Genomic DNA, 14,673 nt, shown 5'->3' with positions numbered 1-14,673 from the left:
TGGGTTTTCTCTGTATGGGGTCCTAATCTATGCATTGTCTAACTGAATTGATGTAAGTATATTCAAAGTCTATTCATATAATTTATAAATGTAAGAAGACGTGGAAACACAAGCAATACATTCAAAAGAAAAAGAAGAATCACTGGATTAGGTTACATACATGTTTGATTTTGATTTTTTTTTTCAATTTTCCGCAACTCGGTCCTTCTCCTCCAAATCTCGAAATCGAAGTTCCCAATCCATGATTTTTCATGCCATGAAAAACATGAAAAATAATGGATTTGTAACAATTTGACATTGATTTAACATGATTTATAGAAAAAAAAAATCGAAAAAAAAAAAAAAAGAAAAAAGTTCACCGGATCGAACATATGGGATATATCCCACTACTTGTGTGTTTCGTATCGCACAAGTGAGATACAAGATATATCGTGGGATATATCGGCCGATATCATCGATATTTAGAACACTGGGTAGATTATCCCTTATCAAATCGATGTTCTCTAACATGCCTCTATACTTCATGTCTCTATTCAAATGCCCATCTCAAGTCCAGAAGATATTGGACAAGCTTAGGAGAGATTTCCCTTGGAAAGGCGCTGAAGACGATAACAAATTTCATCTATTGAGGTGGGAGGAAGTTTGCAAACCGTTGAATGAGGGAAGGGCTGGCTTGAAAGATATCTTGACCATGAATAAGGCTCTTCTAGGGAAATAGCTTTGGCGTCTCGGCACAAAGGAAGGGAAATTATGGAGAGAAGTGATTGCTTCTAAATATGGGCTCCAAGTGGGGGGATGGGAAACCAAGGAATCCTCCCTTTATAGGGCTTCTAACATTTGAAGGTCAATCATGTCCCTCAAGCTGGAGTTTAAGAAGGGGATATCCTTCTCTATCGATGATGGGACTCAAGTTAGTTTTTGGAATGATGTGTGGTGTGGCGATAACACTTATTTTCCCCAATCTAGCTCGTATCGCTTCATCTCCAAACATTACTGTGGCAGATTGTTTTTCCGCGAATGCATCTAACGTCGTTTGGACCCCGCCGTGCCGAAGGGAGTTGCTAGATCATGAGTTGGAAGAGCTTCTTCGCCTATTTGACATGCTCCGATGTATCCTGCCTTCCGGGGATAAGGATAAGTTTATTTGGAATGCTAATAGCTTAGGGCAATTCTCGGTGAGATCATTTATAACATGATTCGACCCTGGATAGGAGGGGATGGCGGGCATGCCTTTCACTTTTGGCACTACCACATTCCCCCTAAAGTTGCGGCATTCACTTGGCATGTGGGAAGGAAAAAGGTCCTCGCGATCGACAATCTCCAAAAGAGGAAGATGGTAATTCCAAATAGATGCTATCTTTGCAAACAAGATGAGGAGACTATCGATCATCTTTTTATATCCAACCGCTTTATGTCCAAGATATGATTGCAAGTCCTCTCTTCCCACAACTCATCTTAGATTATTCCAAACAATGTTAGGGATCTTCTTTGGACCTGGCATAGAGGAAGGCTTCAATCTAAAGAAGGAGCTCGCTGGCACATTTCTCTTCTAGCGATTTGGTGGGCAACTTGGGCTGAGAGGAATAGACGATGCTTCCAAAAAATATCCGTGTCAATCGAGACAGCGATAGCCAACGTTGTGTGGCTTATTTCTGATTGGAGCACTTTGTTTAAGTGCCCAGGCTGATATCCTTGTCTTTTTACTTTCCTGCCTTCCCGTTGTATTCTTTTCCCTCCGGTTTGTGCTGGTGGGCCTTTAATAAAATTCTGTTGATCTTCAAAAAAATTTAGAAAAACCAAGTAGAATGAGAATTTCTAGTGAAATTGTCAGCATGACCTGCCTAATGAGTATTGATAGATTTGGAGAGAGAGAGAGAGAGAGAGAGAGAGAGAGAAGGATTAGGGCCTGTTTGGCAATCAGGAGGCGAAATAACATGACCATGAAAATGAAAATATCATGGAAGTTCAAGAAATTTATGAAAATGAACTTAGAGTTGTTTGGTTCCAAGATTGCATTTGCATAGAAAGTAATTTGATCTTCCATGTATGTATGTTGTTTGGCAATTTTCTCCTGTTTGGTAGTTTTCCTAGGGAAATGAAAATGGCGATGCAAAACGGTTTGGAGGGAAAAGAGTAGGGAGAGTTGAATAAACAAGGCCCACTTGTATGAAATCCAGCATGTCTTCTTCAGTTCTTCAATCTGAGAGACAGAGATTGGTTCTTAGATGCATGAAGCATGTGATGTGAGGCAACAGATTCAGTTGTGGGAGCAAGTATTTGTTTCAATATGTAAGCAAATTTTTTTTTGAAGGATAACCATTAGATATAGAGAAGCTGCTTTAAAATTAAAAATAATAATAATAATTAAAAAAAAGCAGAAAAGAATACAACCCCAAAAGAAAAATTACAACCCAAGCAAGGTAGCCACTACTTCAACATTTACATTTTTAACCCCAGAAACCCACTCTAGCACATCTCTTTTGGACTTCCACACTACTTCCACCCAAGCTCCCAACTTACTATGGAAGCAAAAGCTGAAGCAAAAGTCCAAAGCACGATTCAAAGAGGGAGCAGCACCTAGCCACACACACAGAAATACACATACATAAATACATACATACATATGTGTGTGTAAAGTTCTTAAAATCAGTCGGACAGAAACAAAGCACATGGAATGCAATTTTAGTAACAATAAGACTAGACAAGAGGAATTAGTTAAGATTGACCAAGAAGTAAACCAAAATGACCAATTTTTTTCATATCTCGGGTCAATAATTCACGAGTGCGGTGAGATTGAGAAGGATATTGCTCATAGAATTCAAACTGGGTGGAAGAAGTGGATATGTGCCTTAGGAGTTTTATGTGATCTCCGCATACCTATCAAACTAAAGGAGAAATTTTATAGGGTGACTGTTAGATCAGCACTGCTTTATGGGACAGAATCTTGGGCAGTTAAGGAGCAACAAGTTCATAGGATGAGCATAGCTGAAATGAGGGTGGTGAGATGGATGAGTGGCAAGGTGAGGAAGTATAGAATCAAAAATATATGGATTAAAGGCAACTTAGAAGTAGCACTAATTGGTAACAAGATGAGGGAAAGTAGACTTAGATGGTTTGGTCATGTGCAAGGAAGACCTAGCACTACACTGGTTAGGAGTGAGTTCGTTCAAGTTAAAGGCTCTAAAAGGGGAAGGGCAAGACTCCAAAGGATGCAGATGGTGGTAGCAAGAAAAGACATGATGTCCTGTGGTTTAACTGAGGAATGGTCCTTGATGGAGTAGAATGGCGGCACAAGATTTGTGTAGCCAAACCAATTAGTTGGGATAAGACATAAATGATGATGTGATGATGATGATACATATACATATGTGTGTACGTATATGATCACATAATGTTGACACTACAATAAGCAAAAATGGGGACCATGTAGATTTATCAGGAAGTTTGGGGCTCTTATTATGTTTGTTTAGATTGTCTTGGATGATGCCTGACGTGGTTGGTGATCTTCTTGAAGCTTGGAAGGTTGGCTATAAAAGGGAAATGAAGAAGCATTCTTTTGCACTAGGCTCTTCCTGAGATATGTTGTTATGCGTGGAGGAAGCAAAATGATTAGGCTTTCAGGACTCAGGAGTAAATGCAAGAATCTATTTGATGTAGCTATGACGGCTAAATAATTGATCATTTAATGGGGTTCTAGAAAACAAAGCCCAAGTAAAACATCTAAAAAAATTTAGCATCCAGGCAAGAGGGCCATGGTTTCGATGCAAGGTTTTGTACTTCTAATGATAATTTTCAAACAAACATTTTTTCAAGAAGCAAAGGAACATTTTAGATGGATACTGCGCCTTATAAAGGTGTAGTGCATAGGCTTCCTTTTCTTCAACCAATTTGGAAGTTGAAAATCAACGGGACTACTCTCAAGCTCGAGCTCCTCCATCATTTTGTTGAATATGTCTTTGCTACTCTGGTGTTCAGCATCCTGACTTGCCAAGAGAAAGGGAAACGAAATGAGATAGCAACATAAGCACTAGATAATATATAGTATAATAAGCACATAAGCTCAGGATCAAATCACTTGAAATCACAAATGCTGGCTAATGCAAACAGGATCAAATAAAATAACATCACAAAAATGCATTAAATGACTAGAGTAAAAACTCAAAACATTAGCATTGGCCACTAATAAGATGGCAACATTCCCTTCAAGCTTGTAGTTATAAAACAAGTTGGTTGAGGTGATTCACCAAGGGCACCAACTTAGATCTATAGGCCTAGCCCATTCCCATCTGAGCTTCCACACACCCAACATAAGCACTAGATAACACATAGCATAACAAACACAAAGCTCAGGAACAAATCACTTGAAATCATAAACACTGGCTAATGCAAAAGGGACCAAATAAAATAACATCACAAAAAATGCATTTAATAACTAGAGTAAAAACCTAAAACACTAGCATTTGCCGCTAATAAGATGGCAACATTCTCTTCAAGCTTGCAGTTATAAACTATTTGGTCGAGGTGATTCACCAAGGGCACCAACTTAGATCTATAGGCCTAGCCCATTCCCATCTGGGCTTCCACACAACCAAACTTCCTTCTCTTCTTGTGTGGCCCATGATTATAAACTAGTTGCATACAAGCATGTTTGTCAGGTGACTCACCAAGGCTACCAGACCTAGGTCTATGAGCCTAGCCACCACCGATCTAGGCTCTCAGATGTTAAAGTGATCTCCCAAGGTCTATAAGATCATGTAGGCAATGGCCATCAATTGGGAGCCAGGAGACATAACCAACCCAGAGAATATTGAAATTTATTTATCCACTTATAAAAGCGATTTAGGCATGGATTGTTCCCCCCAAATACATTAGTCATGGGACCCACTAACTATCTCTGCAAAAAAAAAGCTTGCTATAGTTTTTACTACAATACACTACGGTAACAATACACTACAGTGCCACATCTAGTTAGGGTTTATTTAGATTTTTTTATATAAAGATTGATGGCCAAGATTAGAATATATGACAGGCTAAGATCAAGTTGTCTTTTTTTCTTTTCTTTTCTTTTTCTAGAAAATGGACTATTTCTTTATTAATGGGAAGAGCCTGGAGGATCCTATTTACAGAAGTATTACATTCCAACCAAGACGGACCCATCATCTGGGCCAAAAACCTTTAAATAAGATATTCACCAAATGACATTCATCTCTACCCTTTTATATACATCCGTTTCCAATTCACTTTTGTCTTGGAAGCGTCATGTGTTCATTTCCCTTCATATCACCCATAATACCTCCATCACCATTAGTTTCTACCATTGGACCTCTTTTCTCTTTACTCCTCCGCTAGGCCATGCCGATATGAGCCCAATAATTGAACCCGACATCAGTACTCATATTGTTATGGCAAACAAGCAATAAAATAAGTGATCTACCATCTCTGCATCTCTCATGCACAACACACCGCAATTAGGAATAATTACCCTCTTTTATAGATTATCAATGGAGAGAATCTTATTCCTTCCCACAAGCCAAGTAAATGCCGCCAGTTGGGGGAGCGTCGTGGGACCACACAAATGGTAGCCTTCCGCTCTCCTCATTCAGATTTGGATTAGTGAACCATAGGAGTGCACTGAAAAGACCCCTGACCTCTCCAAGGCCCACGTCATTGAGTCTTTCTTACCCGGTTGCTATTTAATACATTGTAGCCACTCTGGTGGCTTGGTATACTTCTTTGTTTCCTCATCCATCAAGTTTTTCTAACACGGTGGAGTCCATATAACTTAGTCGCCTGCAAGAGAAACGAGTGTCTATTGTCACCTCCATATCCAGCAACACTAGCTATCATCAGAAATTTCATGCTAAGCGGGCTCTCCCCTATCCACAAGTCCTTCCAAAAACGAATCCTTTTCCCATCTCCCCATTTGTAACAGATGTCGGCCTTGAACTTGTCCAACACTAATGAAACTCCCCTCCACACCCCCAACACCCTATAGAGCAACAACCTTTTCACTCTTTTCCCGTAGGCCATTTTTGCTAGCTATTACATTCCTCCACAAAGTTCCTCCTATTGAATTGTCATAGCCATTTGCCAAGAAGGGATTCATTTATCTGTCCCAACCTTTGTACTCCCGCAACCCATCTTTGTATGGCTTGCACACCACTTCCGATTTTAAAAAGTGGAATTTTTGTTTTACATCTACTCCTTGCCACAGGAAGTTTCTTCTATCCTTTCAATGACTTTGTACCACAAGTGTTTTCTTAGTAAACCCACGCACAATGGAAGTCCTAAGTATGTAGATGGGAGTGAACCAACCCTAGACCTAAAGAATCCAGGCAAAGTTGGTACTTCATCCTTTGTTTTGCGCACGCCAAACCGAACACTCTTTGCTATGTTGACCTTTAAGACCGAGACCACCTCAAAAAATCCCACCACCTTCCTTAGATTCTCCACTATGTTGGGTTCTACCTCAAAAAATAAAAGTGTCATCTGCATACTCAAGATGGGAGATTGGTGGCAATCAACTACCTGCCTTGAAGCCTCTTATAAGCCCCACTTCCTATCCCTTATCCAACATTTTATTCACGGCTTCCACCACTGCTACGAATGAGAAAGGAGATTGGTTCTTCTTGCCATAAACCTCTTAACACCCAAAAGAAGCCTTTGGGGAGCGGTTCACCAACACTAAGAACCTTCTTAAACTGACACACTCTTTAATCCAACTCCTCCACTTTTCCCCACAACCAATCTTCCAAACATATGATCCAAAAATCCTTGGTCTACATGATCATACTCCTTTTCATTGTCCAATTTGCAGGCAATTCCATTCTTCCTTTCCATGTGCCTCGAAATCCAAACATCCATGTGCAATAAGAGCATTGTCCAGTATCTATTTCCCCCAAACAAATGGCCCTTATGTTTCTAATATTACCTTATCTAAAACCCCTCGAAACCTTGTGGCGAGAATCTTTCCAAGTATTTTGTATGGCCCACTAATGAAACTGATCCAACAGTAGTCCCAAAGACTCTTTTGTTTAGAATAAGATCCATGAACATGGCCCCTAACTCTAGAGAAAGGCAACCTCCTACGAAATTTAGTGACAAAACTACATAGATCCCCTTTGAATAATTCCCACAACACTCGAAAAATAGCTAAGGGGAAACCATCCGAGCCCAAATCTTTATCACCACTCATAGAATCGAAGGCTACTTTCACCTCTTCCATTGTTATTGGCCTTTCCAATCTTTTCGAGTCCACTCGCATTAATTGTTTGAATGCTAGTTGATCCAACTGAGGTCTTCCCCATCACTCATCTAATAGAAAATTATCATAGAATTGCACTATCATGTTGCACACTTGCACTTTGTCATCTATCCTTCTTCCATCCACTAGTATACTATGAATCACGTTGTGTCTAGCGTGAGCACTTGCAATAGTATAAAAGAACTTGGTGTTTTTGTCCACTTCCTCTAGCCAACTCTCTTCTGCCTCTTGGAGATAGCATTATCATTCCCTAATTCTTCAACATGGCCTTTTGGTTTCCTCACTCCACACATTTGAAGAGTTCTATGAAACCTTCTTCACAATCCCCAAATGTAACCCCTATCTTTTTCCCCATAAGATTCATCGCCCATTTTATCCACTTCATTTCGTTGTCTTCTTGTTTTATACTCCACCACACTATAGCATTATCTACCCCTTCTCCATTCACCTCCGCATGTCCCCTAATTCTCCTCTTGCTTTCTGAATGGGAGTGATATCCAGTGGTTCAAAGAACAGTTCCCCCAAGCTATGCATCAATCCTTTGTTTACAGCTTCAAGAATTAGGGCTCGTTCTTCATGTAGCACCAACACATGTTCCTAGTTCTCTAGATTCCTCATGCTCTTTGCATCTTGAAACACCACCATCTCGATCGAAGTGCCATTGCTAAGCACCCTCACACGGCTCTCATATGTGATTTTCAAATAGAAGTTCCTAGCTAGTCTTTAGCTTCGTGACTCCAGGCCCCTCTCTCCTAGGTGAGTTCTTGGGGAGAAGGGTTTTTTTAAGTCAAAAAGGTTCCCCGCAATGCTTAAAGGTGTGCAAATGATCCCGCGTGCCTCCCTAGATATAACCTCCACGCATAACTCAATTGTCGCATGTGTTGGCGAGGCCTCCCCATTCCGATTGACACATGTACACCATTCCTCCCATGGATCCCCATATGTCTGCGTTCGGTCGGTTTCCTCCCAACACGTGTCTCCCTCTTCTTGCGTCAAACTTTCGAACCTTCTTTCCTCCTCCATGCATAGCACCCAAACCTCCCTTCATAACCACACATCCCCATCCTTGTTTCCTTTTCCTTACATGAGTTAGTCATCAAGAGCCCTCCTTTCTCTATCATCTCCTTCCTTGCCACACGCCTGCCCTACAATCAATTCCCCACCATGCATCCCTCCATTCAAAAATTGGACTTTCATGAAATATGATCCTTTTTGTTGTTTGGGATTTTTTGAACTTCCATAAAAATTAAAATTAAAATTAAAATCTGATGTCATTTCCATTATACATGACTATTTGTAAGATTTGTGGAATGAAACACTTGAAATCAGGAAGTAGACATTGGGAAAAAAAAAAAATTATTGCAATTACGATCACAAACATTAATGGCCAACCAAAGTTGCCTGGGAGTGATATCAAATGGTTTAAAGATCCCCTTATCCCCATTTCTGTTTGTTCTAGTCACAGAGGCTCTCAGCGGCATGTTGTCTTGTGGGCAAGAGATCGGCCTCTTTACTGGTTTTTCTATGGAAATTTTCAATTTTCCGATTTCTCATTTGCAGTTTGTTGACGATACCCTAGTCTTCTATGAAGCAGACGAAACTCAAGTGGCTCTTTCGAGTATGACCATCTCCCGGTTCCAGGTCGTTTCTGGTATGAAAATCAATCTGTCCAAGACTGAATTCTTTGGAATCAACTTGGATCCAGAGATCTGCTCTTCTTTGGCTGAATCTTTTGGGTGTAAGGTATGCCTTCTCCCTTCTCTACTTGGGTTTACCCCTCTGTATTGGAAAGGCTGCCTATGGTGCTAGACCGTTACAGCTAAGTACGGTGTCTCTTCTACCGGATGGTGGACCAAGAATTCCTCCCTCTATCATGCCTCTTTTTTTGTGGAAAGGAATCGCCAAATCTGCCACACCGATGTTTGACGAAATGCTAAATGGTGGTGGTGGTGATTTGGTGAGGAGCTGGCAGCATTGGAGAAGGGTCATTTTCTGTGGCGACTCAGGGGAGGTGGGTGGTTTCTCAATCTTGCTATAAATTTCTTGATGTCTCATGTTTGGGTGTGAGGAAGACTGCTTGTGGTGCCAGATCTTTGTGGCTGAGTATGGTCTCTTCTACCGGATGGTGGACCAAGAATTCCTCCCTCTATCATGCCTCTTTTTTTGTGGAAAGGAATCGCCAAATCTGCCACACCGATGTTTGACGAAATTTCCTACTCGTTAGGGAGAGGAGACAATTAGGTTCTGGTTGGACATTTGGCTTGGCAATAGATCTCTAGCCGAATCTTTCCCCGCCTTGTTCGCAATTTCAAAGAATCATAATAGTCTTGTAAAAGAGTACTTCTGTCCTGATGTTAGTAGAGGGATTTGGAACCCGCTACTTCGTATGAATGTCTCTGATTATGAGCTTCAGGAATTTACTAGCCTTATCTCTTTCTTGCAAGATGCCCCTCCTCTCCCTCATATGCCAAAAGACTCCATTTAGCGGGCATTATCACCCTCAATATGTTCTTCAGTGCGATCTTTCTACAAATCTCTCTTTGCATCCTCCTTCCCCTATCATACCAGTTTTGCCTGGTTCTACGAAGCCCCGCCGAAGGTTGTTGCTTTTGGATGGTTGGCTGGAAGGAAAAGGATTTTGACTATTAACAACTTGAGGAAGCGTGGCATGCAAATCCTAAATATGTGCCTCCTGTGTTACAAAGCAAAAGAGAAGGTGGATCATTTGTTGCTTCACTGTTCCTTCTAATCCGACATTTGGTGGAGCATCTTCAGGCTCACAGGGGTCTCCTGGGTCATGCCTAGTGATATGGAGGGCATGCAGAATCAAGTCGAGCCCTAGGAAAAAAAAAAAAGTGGAAGACCATTCTATTGGCTGTTGTTTGGGTTATTTGGGACGAGCGCAACAATCATTGCTTCAGGAACATTTCAGTTTCTACTACGGGGATGTTCTCTAGAGTGCTAGTCCTTTTAAAAGATTGGGCCCCTTACATCTTTTTCTAGGTTTTTTTTTTTTTTTTTTTTTTTTTTTTTGTCTTCGGGGCTTTAGTTGCTCGGGAGCAGTTTTTGTTTTTTCCTACAAATTCTTCATTTGCTTTTTCTATTTTATTGTTGGACTTTTTCTTTTGCTTGGGTTTTTCCAGGTTTCCTTTAGTCTTCCTTTCCTTGTTTTTTTCTCTTTCCTCCTTCAATAAAAGTATCATCTTTCAAAAAAAATTATTACATGTAATCACCTTAGGGGACCCACATCACTTCAACAGTGATCACCACCAACCATTGGCCCCATCATCACATGCAATGGCGAAATTATAGAACTTGTTCAAATAGGACCTTCCCATTCCAGTAATCACCCATCAGATGACCATCCATTATATGTCATATATACTTAATTTGCACATGGACCCATCGGATGACCATCCATTATATGTCATATATACTTAATTTGTGCATGGATAATAATCATCGCACTGCCAAATTTTCTACAAGTCCATTGTGAATGGTTCATTTTTCACAAAGCCAAACCCTTTGTATCTAGAGCCCTATGAGACAATCCCAGCCACCCAATCAATGCACTCAATGTATATGGGCCACTAGCCATATTTTTGTCAACCATCCATTTGCAACACAAATATTGAATGGCTAGGATTATCCAATGAGGGAAGTTTCCCTCGTAGTATCAACCATACGAGGTGGGCACTAGCTAATGAAAGCTTTGGATCCCAAGTATAGTATACTTCCTTCCAAAGAAAATCATCGTTCCAATTGTCACACCAAATATACCATGTGGCTTTAATAAGAAATTATCAATGCCCAAGTGAGACTCTCTTCGGCCCCACAAACTATGGATCCCGCCTTTTCGCAAACCCATTTTTTCATATGATGGCCACATGGTGGATGGGAGATAACCCGAAGATCTCCATCAGATGATTCTAACCATCTGATTTGGCCCCTTCTATCCGGGAACTGGTTGTAATTGTATATTTTAATTAGCTAGCTACGATAACCCAATAGTAGAGATATTAGGGCACCGATCATCCCATGATGGGGTGCACCAGATAATCACTTTCAGCTATTCCCAGTCCTTTCCGGCAGCAGATATGAAGGATTCTACTTAGGTACTAGATTACTTCCATGTAAAACAAATGAAGATGTTTGATTGCAAATACTAACCATTTTTACCCACCTTCTTCATTGCCGGCATGGCTTCAAAAGAATCACCTGTCAACTATAGCAAGGACACACTGGTGTTGAGCCATACTGCCTAAGAAAAGGTCCCATTAAAGAGTATACAAAAAAAATTGGACCCAGAAGGCATCAGCCTAACTTTACTTACCAGGTCAGCTATGCTGATATAGCTCAGTTTAGCAACCTGCAAAAATGAAGAATTTGAACTTTGAATCAATGAGCAATGATGCCTAATAAGCATTAAGATCCAAATCAAAACATTAAGGTTGCACGTATCATGTAGCATAGCATCTGCCCCTCTATGGCGTGCCACATAAGCTAAATCTTGTGTAGCATAAGCTACATTGTACTTCTACTTTTTTGCTATTTTTTATATTTATGCTTACTATTTAAATATTTAAAAAATAGCTAGAAGAAAGTATGCCTTGTTTTTCAAGTAAAATCGTGTTTAAAACAAGTTATCCATTTTTAGTTTATTGAAAAATAACAACAAAAGGAAATTAACATAAACAAATATAAGCAATTCTTTTATTCATCTTTAGTGAGAAAAAAAAAAAGACAAGTAATCAAGTGTTACTAGATGACTAAATATGCAGAAGTTACGCAACTGACAGTGGGACCCACCGTGTGTAACTATGTAAGCCATCCAACCTGCCCGTCAAGTAAGCGCAGCTGTGATTATGGGATGCTGCAAAAATTAGGATATCCAATCACCAGATGGGCCACACATAGAAAAAAACGGATTGTCACCGTCGACTGTGGCGTGGTGACCCACATTATGTTTGGATCAACCCCGCTGGACTATATGGGTGGGATACCGGGCCACAACATAGAAACAATGGACAGCCAGTAGAAAAAGAAATCAGACCTCTTATCATCATGTGGGCCACACCATAGAAAATAATGCATATCCATTCAAAATGCACCACTGTAAAGTGGTGGCCCACGTGATGGATTGGATGGGTTTGATTTCATGCCATACACGCACCACAGAAGGCCACAGTGGGCCCCACAGAAGAAATAGTTGTAGGCCCCACAAGCTAATTCTACAACGTTGGACAGGAACCGGCCTCCCAAAAAGGGGGAAAAACGAAAAAAAAAATGCCAAAAAAAACCCTAAATCAATCAAAATGAAATAAAACTCATTAACCGAGATTAAGAGTAAGAAAGATACCTCCTTTCCGCTTTGAATTAATAAAAAACCTAAATCTTGAGCTCCACAACCGTCCGGATGTGAAATGGGTGAATCTCAAGCTTCTCCTTTGATTGGGCTCCAATGCCCGTGAAAATTCAGTCATAGGATCTTCTCATAGGGCCGATTACTCCCCTGTAATTTCACCTTTAATGGATGTCTCAGCTGAGAGAATCGAATCACTGATTTTTCTTTTGAGCCGGAGGTGTCCTGCGGTGGAACGTTAGGGCTTTCGAAAACCCTTTCGAATGGCTCTTGGTTCGTAAAACATACGTTCCAATGACAGTTTTACACCATTTAGAACGGTTTGAACTCCACGCTTCCCACTTCGGGAGCGGTTTAGGTGCGGCCTCGGCTCCACCCAAGACGGTGCCACCCTTACCGTGGGGCCCATTTTGATGCATTTATTCTATATCCACACCGTCCATCCGTTTTCTCAGTTCATTTTATTTCATTGTGACAAAAATTTAGTATATAAAAATCTCAAGTGGACCACACAATAATAAACACTTTTGATGAACGCCCTACCATTAAAAACTTCCTTAGGGTCATCCGTAATGTTTTGGTAATGTTTATTTGCGATCCAACCTGTTGATAAGGTCACATAAATCCACATGAAGGGTAAAAACAAATATCAGCTTAATCCAGAGCTTTTGAGGCCTATTAATGGCCAAACACCATTGTTTCCTGGGGTGTGGTACACCTGATAATTGGATTTGCTTCATTATTAAATCGTGCCCCAAAATTATTTTTAAAAACAGATGGACAGGGCAGATATAGAATACATACATCAAGGTGGGCCCCACGGTAAGGGCCATACCATCTTGGATGAGGCCAGTGCAGCACCTAATCCGCTCCCTCCTACTTCGCATGCCTGTACTTCTTTTCACGTGTGAATGTTGGTGCGACTCTAGAGAGGCTCCATCCACAACAGGACTGACAGTTTGGATGGCCCAGATACTTTTAATTTAGTGACATGTGTAAGGAAGATTGAGTCGCCACCATCTGTAAATAGTTGTTGAACTATCCTATTAAAAACACACCCAAAAACTTTAGGATTCTTGGCTTTAAACGGAAATAACAACCAGTGGACTTGACTTATGCTACACTCTAGCATAGTAGTGGTGGATGCGGATTGTCTGTGGGGCCCACCGTGATGTATGTGTTCTATCCACGCCATCCATCCAATTTTTCAACTCATTTTAGGGCATGAGCTTAAAATAGAAGAATCTCCTAAGCTTAAATGGACCACACCACAGGAAACAGAGAAAAATGAACAAATATAGCTGAAAATTTCCTGGGGTATTTGAGGTTTTGGATCAAGCTTATTGGTATTTTTCCCATCATTCAGGTCTGTATTACCTTATGAACAGTTTGGTTGACAAATAAACATCATTATAGCCCTAATAAGGTTTCAATTGTAGATATTTCCCATCCTTTTCTGGTGTGGTCACTTAAGCTCCGGATCCGCTTCAAAATTGGAAAAATAGATGGACGGCATGAATAAAACATCTATTAGGGTGTGCCCCGTATCCACACCATGTTATAGCGAGGTGAGCTCATTACGACACAATTCATGTTTGGTATTGGCTGCACATTAAGTTATTGTATGCTCCACAGTGCTGTGCTATTAACGTTAAGGGTTCATAGCACTGTTGTGTACCCAATAAACTGTAGGGCCCACCATGGATGTAGGTGTCTTATCAGCATTTTTCATCAGCTTTTATATATCATTTTGGGTCATTCGCCTAAAATTAAAGCATATCCAAAGCTCAAGTGGACCACACGATGAGAAATGGTGGGGATAATGGTGTCCACTATTGAAACCTTCTTAGGTTCCGAAGTAATGTTTATTTGTCATCCAACCTGCTCATAAGGTCACAGGTCACTTACACATGGATAAAGGGAAAACACAAATATCATCTTGATCCAAAGCTTCTTTGATTCCCATTAAGTTTTCAACTATAGGCTTTCAATTCACACAGTTTTTTTTGTGGTGTGAAGCTTTGGATATGCTTCAATTTTGGGCTCA

General features: G+C 40.5%; 1 protein-coding gene across 18 annotated transcripts in view; it reads right to left on the bottom strand.

Moving 5' to 3' along the window:
• Positions 1-12,921, bottom strand: part of LOC131226177 (histone-lysine N-methyltransferase ASHH3) — a 67,204-nt gene extending 54,283 nt beyond the window's left edge. For 6 of the 18 annotated variants that reach the window (XR_009161668.1, XR_009161670.1, XR_009161667.1 and 3 more), the window contains exons 1-4: positions 12,624-12,920; positions 11,598-11,633; positions 11,448-11,521; positions 3,841-3,979 (exon numbers count right to left, since the gene is read on the bottom strand). Coding sequence is in view for 12 of the 18 variants with exons in the window: in XM_058221916.1 (XP_058077899.1) it covers positions 3,841-3,979; positions 11,448-11,465 (157 nt within the window). In the remaining 6 variants the exon portion in view is untranslated. Of the gene's footprint in view, positions 1-650; positions 2,321-3,840; positions 3,984-11,434; positions 11,526-11,597; positions 11,634-12,623 lie in introns of those variants that run through there. The other 12 variants (XR_009161671.1, XR_009161672.1, XM_058221927.1 and 9 more) reach the window with 10 other exon arrangements.
• Positions 12,922-14,673: the final 1,752 nt, after the last annotated feature.

This window comes from Magnolia sinica, chromosome 14 (assembly GCF_029962835.1).
Source record: "Magnolia sinica isolate HGM2019 chromosome 14, MsV1, whole genome shotgun sequence".
Taxonomy (NCBI): Eukaryota; Viridiplantae; Streptophyta; class Magnoliopsida; order Magnoliales; family Magnoliaceae; genus Magnolia; species Magnolia sinica.
Note: the sequence above shows the minus strand (reverse complement) of the source record. Positions and strands in the feature narration are given on the sequence as shown.